Source organism: Erpetoichthys calabaricus, chromosome 7 (assembly GCF_900747795.2).
Source record: "Erpetoichthys calabaricus chromosome 7, fErpCal1.3, whole genome shotgun sequence".
Classification (NCBI taxonomy): domain Eukaryota; kingdom Metazoa; phylum Chordata; class Cladistia; order Polypteriformes; family Polypteridae; genus Erpetoichthys; species Erpetoichthys calabaricus.
In genome coordinates this window covers 80,323,017-80,335,407 of record NC_041400.2, presented here as the reverse complement: position 1 = coordinate 80,335,407, position 12,391 = coordinate 80,323,017, and the positions used below count along the sequence as shown (strand labels likewise).

At 35.8% G+C, this 12,391-nt stretch overlaps 1 protein-coding gene across 1 annotated transcript in view; it reads left to right on the top strand.

Moving 5' to 3' along the window:
* Positions 1-7,210, top strand: part of si:dkey-88e18.2 (interleukin-12 subunit beta) — a 145,182-nt gene extending 137,972 nt beyond the window's left edge. The window contains exon 8 of the mRNA XM_028805946.2: positions 7,004-7,210. Coding sequence (XP_028661779.2) covers positions 7,004-7,210 — 207 coding nt within the window. The remainder of the gene's footprint in view (positions 1-7,003) is intronic.
* The last annotated feature ends 5,181 nt before the right edge of the window (positions 7,211-12,391 follow it).

Here is a 12,391-nt window from a genome sequence, read left to right as displayed (position 1 = left end):
GGAGAGAAGGAGAGCAGGCTATATCTAATCTATTCTTCTAAACCCTATAACTATAAATATCAATGCAACAATAGGCTAAAATGCAATAACTCATGGGGAATTTTGAAATTAAGATTAAAACTGCCTCACTACCAGTTAAGACTATAAAATGACATTAAAAACTCAGAATCAATGTCTCCATGATGGGACAGTTAACTTTGTGAGCTGGAATGTTAAAGGCCTGAATCGAATTAAAGAGAAAGAAAGTATGCTCTCACCTAACAGGCTTAAATGCTAAAATAGTATTTTTACAGGAGACCCACTTACTAAGCAAGGATCAGTTCAGACTACAAAAAGACTGGACTGGCCAAATGTTCCATTCTTTACAAAGAAAACTAGAGGGGTGGGAATTCTCATACACAGCACAGTTCCATTTGTAGCATCAGATGTAGTATCGGACCCTGAAGGGAGATATGTGATGGTCATGGGCAACTTATATAACAGTAAAATGATTTTGATAAATGTTTATGCACCCAATGTCGATGATAAGGAATTCATGCAAAATGTATTTGCATCCATTCCCAAATGTGAACACTCATAAAATTATAATGGCTGGGGACTTTAATTGTGTTTTAAATCCACTCTTAGATAGGACTCCTGTGACAGGGGGGATGACATCTAATACTGCAAAGACAATTACACAGTTTTTAAATGACCACAACTTATCAGACCCCTGGAGGTTTCTTAACCCAAACTCAAGAACATATTCGTTCTACTCACCAGTGCATTATAGCTACTCAAGAATTGATTATTTTTATATAGATAATAATTTCCTGCCTACCATTAAATACGACACAATTGTTATCTCCGACCATGCCCCTCTAGTCTTGGAGCTAAAATCATTAAGCCCCTCACACTCACCTCGTAGATGGCGCCTTAACCCTCTTCTATTGGCAGATGAGAACTGCACAGAATTTATATCCAAGCAAATCAGCTTCTTCCTAGAGACAAACACGCCCACAGAGTTTTCTGCAGGAACACTCTGGGAAACTCTAAAGGCCTTCTTAAGAGGACAGATTATTTCATATCTTTCCCACAGAAATAAATTAAAAACCAAGAAAGTGTCAGAGCTAAGAAACAAATTACTAGAATAGATGAAGAACAAGCCAGGCGTCCAAGTGAAGCTCTCCACAGGAAAAGCCAGGCCCTGCATACAGAACTTAACATCTTAACAATTAAAGAAACTGAACAACTTATTTATAAGTCTAGACATCATTACTATGAACACGGAGAAACAGCTAATAAGCTTTTAGCTCAACAAATTCACAAACAAGAAGTTTGGAATGCAATACCAGTAATTACCAACACAAATGGAGAAGAAATCATTGACCATAAAAATACAATGCACGCATTTAGAGATTATTATAAATCCTTATATTCTACTGAGCTCAAAGAAGACAACACACAATCTAATGCATTTCTGGATATATTACAGACACCACAAATAGATGCTTTAAGTGCTGAGGAACTGGATAAACCTCTGACGCTAACAGAATTACCAGATGCTATAAAGTCACTTCAAAGCGGGAAATCAGCAGGCCCTGATGGTACCCCGTAGAATTTTATAAGAAATTCTCCACACAGCTAGCTCCCCTCTTATTGGTAACATTTACAGAAGCTAGAGACAACTAAATACTACCTCAAACATTTCATCAAGCATTAATCACTGTCTTTCCTAAACAAAATAAGGACTTCTTACAGTGTGCATCATACAGACCAATTTCACTCCTGAATAATGATGTTAAGATACTCTCAAAAATTCTAGCTAGAAGGATGGAGAAAGTGCTGCCCTCAGTAATATCACAGGGTCAAACTGGATTTATTAAAGGCCGACACCTATTTTCCAATCTCCAACGCTTGTTTAATGTTATACAGTAATTCCTCCTCCATCGCGGGGGTTGCGTTCCAGAGCCACTCGCGAAGTAGGAAAATCCGCGAAGTAGAAACCATATGTTTATATGGTTATTTTTAGAATGTCATGCTTGGGTCACAGATTTGCGCAGAAACACAGGAGGTTGTAGAGAGACAGGAATGTTATTCAAACACTGCAAACAAACATTTGTCTCTTTTTCAAAAGTTTAAACTGTGCTCCATGACAAGACAGAGATGACAGTTCTGTCTCACAATTAAAAGAATGCAAACATATCTTCCTTTTCAAAGGAGTGCAAAGCAAGCAGTCAAAAAAAAAATCAATACGGCTTTTAAGTATGCGAAGCACCGCCGGTACAAAGCTGTTGAAGGCGGCAGCTCACACCCCCTCTGTCAGGAGCAGGAAGAGAGAGAGAGAGAGAGAGAGAGAGAGAGAGAGAGAGAGATAGCGAGAGACAGATAAAAAAAATCAATACGTGCCCTTTGAGCTTTTAAGTATGCGAAGTTCCGTGCAGCCTGTCCTTCAGGAAGCAGCTGCACACAGCCCCCCTGCTCACACCCCCCTACGTCAGCGCAAGAGAGAGAGAGAGAGAGAGAGAGAGAGAGAGAGAAAGTAAGCTGGATAGCTTTTCAGCCATCTGCCAATAGCGTCCCTTGTATGAAATCAACTGGGCAAACCAACTGAGGAAGCATGTACCAGAAATTAAAAGACCTATTGTCCGCAGAAACCCGCGAAGCAGCGAAAAATCCGCGATATATATTTAAATATGCTTACATATAAAATCCGCGATGGAGTGAAGCCGCGAAAGGCGAAACGCGATATAGCGAGGGATCACTGTATATTCACTAGCAAAATCAAACACCCCAGAGATATTACTATCATTAGACGCAGAAAAAGCATTTGATATGATTGAATGGAACTACCTTTTCACTGCATTGGAGAAATTTGGATTTGGTCCGAATATTTGTGCATGGATCAAACTACTGTATACCAATCCAGAAGCTTCAGTTTGTATTAATAACATTTGCTCAGACTACTTTAAGCTAGAACATGGTACCAGACAAGGATACCCCTTGTCGCCACTGCTGTTTGCAATTGCCATTGAACCACAGGAGGTTCACTGCCGAAATTCTTTTCAGATAAAGGGGATTGTCAGAGAAGGACTGGGACAGAAAATTTCTCTATATGCAGATGATATGGTTTTATATATATCAGACCCAGAAAACACTGTCCCTGCAGTTTTAACAGCACTAACAGAATTTCAAAAGATATCTGGTCTTAAAATTAATCTGAATAAAAGTATACTCTTTCCAGTGAATTCACAAGCATATAATATTAGATTGCACACCCTACCTTTTATCATAGCAGATCAGTTTAAATACCTAAGGGTAAATATCACAAGTAAACATAAAGCTCTTTATCAACAAAATTTTACCGTCTGTATGAAAAAAATTAAGCAAGACTTACATAGATGGTCAACCCTTCATGTCACTCTAGCCAGAAGAATTAACGTTGTTAAGATGAATATCCTACCTAAACTTCTTTTTTTATTTCAAAACATTCCAATATATATCAAAAAATCATTTTTTAAACAGTTAGATTCAACAATAACCTCATTCATTTGGAACTCAAAACACCCACGAATCCAAAGAGCGACCCTACAAAGACCTCAGGCAGAAGGTGGCATGGCTTTACCTAATTTTCAGTTTTATTACTGGGCAGCAAACATACAAGCCATAAAAACCTGGACACAAATATATGAACATACACAGGCTTGGTCCGCAATAGAAGTAAAATCCTGTAGTACTTCTTTATACTCCCTGCTCTGCTCGCCAATAAATGCAAGTTATCGCAAATATACTAATAAACCAATTGTGCTTTACTCACTCAGAATATGGAACCAACTTAGAAAGCATTTTAAGATGGAAAATCTTTTATCTGTGGCACCTCTGCAAGAGAACCACCTCTTTCAACCCTCGCAAACATATCCAGTTTTTAATACCTGGAAAAGTTTTGGGATTAAAATGCTCAGAGATCTTTATATAGACAACATATTTGCATCTTTTGAACAATTACGTTCAAAATTCAACCTCCCAGCTACACATTTCTTTCACTATCCCCACCTCGCACCCTCCACAATGCTGGAAAAAATACTGCTCAATTTCGAGGAATTAAACACCATTTCCGCACTATATAAAATCCTATTAGAGTCCCTACCTTTCAAAGATCCAAGAGGACATTGGGAAGAAGATCTCTTAACCAATATATCAGAAAAGGAGTGGAAGGTAGCAAAGCAGAGAATTCACTCGAGTTCCATATGCGCAAAGCATAGAATTATTCAACTAAAAATTATATATCGAGCTCATCTGTCTCGCTTAAAACTGTCCAAAATGTTTCCAGGGCAAGATCCAACCTGCGAATGCTGCAACCAAGCTCCTGCCTCACTGGGTCACATGTTTTGGGCATGCACCAAATTAACAACATTTTGGACCAACATTTTTAAGTGCCTTTCAGACAGCCTTGGTGTCACAATCCCTCCTAACCCACTAATAGCTGTGTTAGGGGTACTTCCAGATGGATTTGAAATGGATAAGGACAAGTAAACTGTGATTGCATTCACTACACTTTTGGCATGCAGACGGATTTTGTTAAATTGGAAGAATCCTAACTCTCCTCTGATAAGTCAGTGGGAAACCGATGTTTTATATTATTTGAAATTGGAAAAAATTAAATTCTCAGTTAGAGGATCTGAACAAAATTTTTTCAAAACCTGGCAGGATCTAATCAATATTATTTTAGAATAAGAGAAATAACTATTACCGCATTTAATTCCCTTCTCCATTTCTTATTTACCTATATATTTATTTCTCCCTTTCTTTTGTTTATTGTTGCCTTATTAAAAAGCCCTAAGCAATTCTCCTTTGGCTAAGCTCTCCTTCTCAGGGGTGAGGTTTGATTTGTCTTCAATTTTGTTTGGTTATAAATTGATCTATTTGTATGGAATGATTACAATAAAAATGAATAAATATTAATAAAAAAAAAAAATTAGAGAATTAGTAGGGTGAGATTCAGAGGCACAGATGTAGGTAAGGGTAAATATGGTCAAACAGTAAGTATTTTCTTTTACTGAGTACCATAATAAGTTATCAGCTAGTGTAGTGAATTGAAGTAATTTGGGAGTATAATAGAATTTGCACGCTATACTGGACTGAATGACACATTCCTGTTATAACAATGTATTTACAAATAGTCTAGGGGACAGTTTTATTTTTCGACAGTCAGTTACGAAATGTCCACTTTTGTCATTAATTTAAATTTTATAGTGTGGTATGCAATGTAGGTGAAGCTGAATGCTCACCTGAAATTTTATCAAAGCTTTTTGATCATTTAAAAAATCTGTGGGATGCTGGCAATATGGGTCAACAACTCTGGATTAGTAGGTTATTTAACATTTGGACAAGAGTGGAAACTGAGTAATGGATGACATTTATTGGAAAAGAAGAGTTGCAATAATCCTGTAAAGAATAAAAATGAAAATGATAAAACCAACTTAATTTTACAGTATACATACTAATGACAATAGCATTTTAATATAGAAATGTGGAAGCTGTTTTGAATTGTGGTTATATGATCAGAGAAAAAAGCATTTGTTGTAAGAAAGAGAGGGCCTCCTAATGTTTCTTCACACTTAGAACAATGCCAAAAGAGTCCAAATGTAGAAATTTAGAAATGGTGTATTTCTTCATCCAAACAGATAAAAAGAAGATATGAAAATTGGAAGAACAGTAACCCTGAGATAAAACCCTAGCATGAATTCAATGTTGTCTTAAAAAAGGAACTTGGACCCACCAGTTTTATGTGCTAGAATCTAAAGCCTAATATTTGTGTCAGCCAGGATTTCTCTCTCTCAATAATGCTATCAGGGCATGCACAGAGTCTGAATACTTTATCCAACAATCAATTATGGTTGGAATGTTGGTCCACATTGGTGGGGTACACCAATAACCTCCTTGGGTTCTTTTCTCTCTCTCTCTCCATGGGCTTCTTGTCCTGTGATATTTTGCTGCCATCTCTATCCTTTACAAACACTTAACACGCAGGTGATCCTCCACATGACCTTGTGTAATGATTAAGATTTATTGTTTTTGGGATCATAATATAGAAATGTTTACATTTTAATTCAGTTTTAATTCAAGTAATTTTTTCATTATACTCATTAACAAGTACACATTCAGAGGACATGCACACATCCAAAAATGTTTCAATAGTAAATTCCTTAATCATATAATATCTACACACCAGAAAACATAAACTGCATTAACTACACAGTGATGAATACATAAAAATTATGACAATATCAAGTCAATTAACATTACATTTGACAACAGAGGAGAGCTAAATACAAATTCCAGTCAACAGCATTACAGCAGAGAACTGGGGAGTGAAGGGTCCATGGTCAGTTATAACAGACAAATTTGCATTTCTCATTACCTAAACCAACTGGCTACTGACATTATCCTAAGAAGTGTAGAAAAATGTAAGTATACATTGGAGAGTGCAAAAAGAGATTAAATACTTTCATTCTTTGATAACCTTGTTAAAAACCAAAGTGACAAGTTTCTGATGCACAAAGATATATTTAATTACCAGGTTTGGTTATTTTATGTCTATTTTAGCCATTGTCAACTATTTTGAAATAAAAAAAACTTGCCCAAATTGCTTTACTCTGGAAAAAATGTATTTTATATAAAATTATGTAATTCACAGAGTATTTGCACAAACTTCATAAACCCACTTTACATTTATAAATGATCACATGTCAAGCAGCATTAAAAAGGGTTTATTCAGAATTCACTGAGTGTTACAGCTTAAAGCTTTGAAAGGTTTTAGCAGTTATTTAAACATTAGATAAACAGCACACCCTGCTCAAGACCACTGTAAAACTCAAATGTGAAGGGGGTCAGGAATGATTTCAGAGCTTGTCTAAATATGATTAAATTTGTAAGAGTGAAAACTCTGAAGATATACTGTAGTACAATTTACAGAGGAATTAAGTTCCAAAAATATATATTTTTATTCATTCTTTCTCCCCAGGTAAGGAAAAGGAGCAACAAAAAAGTGACAAACATGCTGATGTGTAAAGAAATAAAATCATATAGAAGACAACCACTAAATATTCCAGCAATGAACAAGAATAGAATTTTGCCAATATATTTTATTTTTTTTATTATTCTCCTATTATTCTTTACTGTTGCTTCTTACATTCCTATTTTATTTAAGTTTCTGCTTCTGCATAAATAAACAAAAATACTGTACATTGTAATTGTGTTTTCAGAAAAAAAATAAAGATGGTAGACAAAGTATTCTAAAACCATGTACCCTAAAGGAATAATATTGATGACTTTGCCATGAAGGGTTGTATTATTTAAATAAATTAAAGTTTATTCTGCCATATTAAACCAATAAACCTGTTTATGCCATCTTTCCCCTTTTGATTTATTTTATGTTATTGTATGACATTCCTTACTTTTTAAAATCTAACCTCATAAATGCTGGTACATGAAAGGAACTATTAACCAGCAGAGTGAGTTCAAATCCAAACATAATTGAACTCAATGACTGATAAAAGAATGGTAACAAATAATTTATTTGGTATATCATCGGAGCAATCTTCTTACTGTGTCAATAAGTGAGAAGAATACACATAAAGTGCTATTGTTCACTATGCATAATTATACAAGATTCCCTGGAAGAAAGCTGGAGGCATTTAACTAGAAAAATGCAAATGACGGTGGTCCACTTGTGGGGTTTACTGTCTAATAAGAACCAATTAGCAGCTTTTTAAAATTTGTTGAGTGAAATGAAAGACCGGTGATGACCAAAAATAAAATAGCTTTGGAGCAAGAGATACGTGGACTCTGATATTTTCATACTTAGGAAGAAAAAGAAAATACAGTTGTAGTTCTAGTAAATTTCTATTAATAACTAGAAATGCAACACATTTTTCTTATTGGTTTTCGACCTTTTCATGTTTACACTTGTTTTTGTATCTTGTTGATGCTGTAGTTATTCTGAAGCCTCTTAAAAGTTTTTTCTTTGATTACTTTTAATAATTTTTTTAATGTAAAACAAAACACCTCTTTGTCTGCATTTCTCTAGATTTAAACTTTCCTTTCAGGGATTACAAGCCAGGCAGAATACATGGATCAAACTTATTTTAATAGCACCCTAATTTGTCCCAGCCAGCTACTGGTCCCATGCACACAGGTAATATGGTGTAAACCTAGTTTTCTTGCTAGATGCATTTCAATATTATGTGTGCTGCTGTGGAATGATTCAATTGGTTTCCATTCTACTATTATTCATGACAGTACAGTAAAACCTTGGATTGCGAGTAACTTAGTCTGTGAGTGTTTTGCAAGACGAGCTAAAATTTTTAATAAATTTTAACTTGATAAACGAGTGAGGTCTCGCCAATACGAGTAGTACGTATAACCTTTGTCTGCTGAGCATCACGTAATCAGAACTGAGCTGATAGTTCTTGTTTCTCTGCGGGATTGTGGGTAATCATCTCCCATTCTCGGTCTCAGTCGGCGTGCCTTACTCATATAGTCAACATCCATAGGAGCGTATACTGATTACTATAGCATTGTGACCACATGTGTGTGCTGTAACGTCTGAGTCCCTGTCTTGCGCCCGAAAACACGAAGCTGAGTCTCAATACTTTAGCAAAACCAGCTTTTATTCAGCTTGAAACAGGAACAGCACAGTTATTTATTGTAGCAGGATCTGCCACTATCCTATACACATACACAGCAATCAGGTAGGGTTGAGGCCAGGTTAATGGCCAAGTAAAACTGTGCCCTTGCATTTATAATGTTCCCTGCATCACCCATCGACGGTAGGTGCTTTTAGCATGACCGTGATCTTTTTGGATTTGATTTTGCAGCGAACTGCTACAGTGCTGGGAGCCTGCGGTTGCTTCTGGATGCTCTTCCGTGTGTCATCCCGTTGGAAGGGGAATCCCAAAAGAGTTTAGAAACCTTACAGCACGTAAAGCATTTTTTAAATTTTGTGTCCAAGTGTAGTGACTCTTCAGGAAAAAGCAACTATCATTGGATAGGTTCCTTGTTAAAGCTGCAAAAAAAAAGAAAAAGATTCCAGTGAGCCAACAGGTAGCAGTGATTCCGTTAGTTATAGTGACAGTTGTCCTACACAATAACCCTCCTCCTCCTCTTCTCTCTCGTCTCCCTCACACCAGCCACAATTCTTTTCAAAGGTAAAGTGCAGGTTAATTTGTTTGATGTATTTTTACTTTATATTTTGTATTAATCATTTTATATGAATATTTTTGGGTTGCAGAACGAATCATCTGAGTTTCCATTATTTCTTATGGGGAAATTCGCTTTGATATACAAATGCTTTGGATTACAAGCATGTTTCCAGAACAAATTATGCTCGTAAACCAAGGCACCACTGTATTTCATTAGTTACAACTCATCCACCTATCCATTCATTTTCATCTAATTCAATACAGAGTCACGAAGCACAGAGTATATCTTAACATAACTGGATAGGAGACCGCGGCCATCTCTGCTAATGGCACCTATCTATTTTAAGAAGGTCTTATTTAAGATGTGAGAGAAAAACTGAAATATATGGAAAAAAACTAATGAGGAAATAGAGGCTGACCAAATCTTTTGGGTTAGTGCATGAAAGTAAACGTGAAATGTACTGTTGTGCTTTGGTAATTAAACCAAAGAATTAAAACACAATGCAATTGATTAAAAACGAATTAAAAATTTACAAACTACACAATTCTAATGCTGGATGTGTTTCAAGCTTGTTTTGGGTTCATGTGGAGGATTTTTCCATGTGTTGAAGTGAATTGTTTCTCTTTGCTGCATGATACAAGTACATGTCAGTGCTGTGCTGCTTCTTCCTTAACTCCTTTTGCCACTTCACAGGGAAAAGGTATTAATTATTCTGGCACAAAAGTTTAGATGCTAAAGTTCCCTTCTTGAAGTCATGGCTTCTCTGCCTAAACTATTGGCATACTGCCTTAGCTTGACAGACTAGGTCTCAGCTTTAGGTTCACAAAAAGAAGAGAGTTTCACCTTTTCAGCTTCTGAAGAAGGAGGCTCAGAACTTCTTAGGTTTCAGAGACCAGGTTTCAGATGGTCATTTTGCATTTTCCCCCTCTCTGAGAGAATCCCCAGGGAGTTCAGTAAGTGTCCAGCGAATATCCCTGACAGAGCTTCTTCATGATGGTGCAGACAGTTTTAAAGGAAGGTTGAACCTTCTCCTGGTTGGATTAAAGTCACTTTCAGTTATAAAATCATTGTCTTCTAATAGTTGTCTTATGTCCTTCTTAGTTGTCATCCCCTGAATTATAGGTCTTTGTTCCTGCTTGAGTCAATTTCAATCCTTCTGGCTCAAGAGGTTTGCAGAGGGGCCTCTGGAGAGATGTCAGTGTAACTCTGATTTACACCTTTGTTATTAGATGAAGTCCACTCAGATCCTGGTGCAAGTTGGAGTTCGGTCACTGTTTGAAATTTTGGAATGCAAGTTGGGGAAGGCACGGCTGGGAGCCTGCATCCGTTTTAAAAGTGCTTTCTTAACAGGCCTAGTGTGCCATGAAAGCGTAGCATTATAAGCAATGCCCACTTTGTCCTACAGTGCTACATAGTAAGCACATTTCTGTTCAGTTTGGAGCCTTATGGATGCACAACCAACAACACCTTCTTTTGCATAAAGGTGAAAGATGTGTCTATTATACTTTTGCATAAAGAAAAAAAATATGTTTACTAAAAACACTGGTCTAATATCAAAGTTTCAGTGGTGTTCCACTTTTCTGTTTTTCATAAAATGTTTCATGTCATATAATACTAAGATTGTTCCAATGATCATGATCTACTTTCATTTCTTTTTTTTAATTTGTTTTAAAAAAAAAACCAGAACATTACCGTGGCATACTACACAATCAAACAACTAATAATAGCATAGCTGATACAGCAATTTAATTCAAAGTCAATATAGAGAAAACATAAAGAGAAAAGAAAAACAGAAACACAAATAAGAAAAAAAAACACAAAACAAAATAAGATTCAGCTTGTACCAAAAAGAAAGAGAAAAAGAAGAGAGATCCAAGCAGAAAAAAAAGACTTTTAAAATATAATAAAAAATTAATAGCAATCACAGGCCCAGCATGAGGATTCTAAGATAATTTTCATTAATTACTGCCATGTTTTAGAAATGTTTTGGATGTATTCTCTAAGAGAGAATTAGATTTTTTTTAATTTGAGATAATATAGAATGTTGCTTACAAACTCAGTTATAGAAAGTGGGATGAGATTCTTTGAGCAAAGTCTGCATTCTAATAATCTTGTATAGGTCATTTCCTTAAATTTGTCCCTATGCATTTTAATGCCTTGCAGAAGTACCCCAAATATCACTGTTAATGGATTAGGAGCAACTGACACCAAAGCCGCCTGAGAAGTATGCAAAGATTTTTGTCTAAAATTGTTATTTTTAGAGCATTTTTAAAACATGCGACCTAGTGATTCTGCTGCTAGATGGCCATGGGTACATTTTAAATAATTTTAAAAAAGATAAATGTAATTGATGGAAGATTTTTAGTTGAATTATGGAATGTCTGGCACATATACTGTAGACCTAGAATGCATTCTATGCATGGCTAAGTTCCATTTCTTCAAAAAAGTTTTGATTGGTTTGATTGAAATTTTATGACGTTGTAGAAAAAAGAAAATTATTTTTATTATTTTTTTATTGTTGATATCTGATGTTAATATTCTTATAGCGAGTGCGCCATTCGAAAGCACCACACCTTCTTTCCAACGCAGTGACGACAGCAATCGAGGAGAGAAACAGGATGCTCCCATTTATGCAAATTGTGGCTGTCTCAGAAGTGAAGTGAAAGAAAGAAATTTCAGTGAAGCTCAAAAAAAAGACATGTTTAGCAAACTCACTATAAAACTCAAGTGCATTCAATATGCTGAGGCTGTGAGAATTTTCAGTTTCATTCAACTGATTCAATAAAAGTTGTATTTAATACCTATTACCCGCCCCTAACTGCAACCTTGTTGAAAATGCTGACATAAGGAATACAATTCCCATGAGCTAGTGCGCTGCTCCAGACAATTTCATTAGCACACACAAACTTAAAATAAGAGCATCAACAAAAAAGCAATTTAATCAAAACTGCTGTGTATGTGTGTGTTTTTTTATTCAGCCACTTTGGGATAACAATTTCTTTGCCTCACTGGATTACTGGGTAAACTGTATTTACAAAAGACACTTTTTCCCCATTTATTTTTATCTGGACCCTTTCCTGAGAAATTTGCTGCCAAAACCTTAATCTATCTATCTATCTTTCTCTCTTTCTTTCTTTCTTTCTTATAACTTCATGCTGTGGCTCATCAGTTTTATGCCTCTGTAGTTACTATAGCTTTGAATATCCCT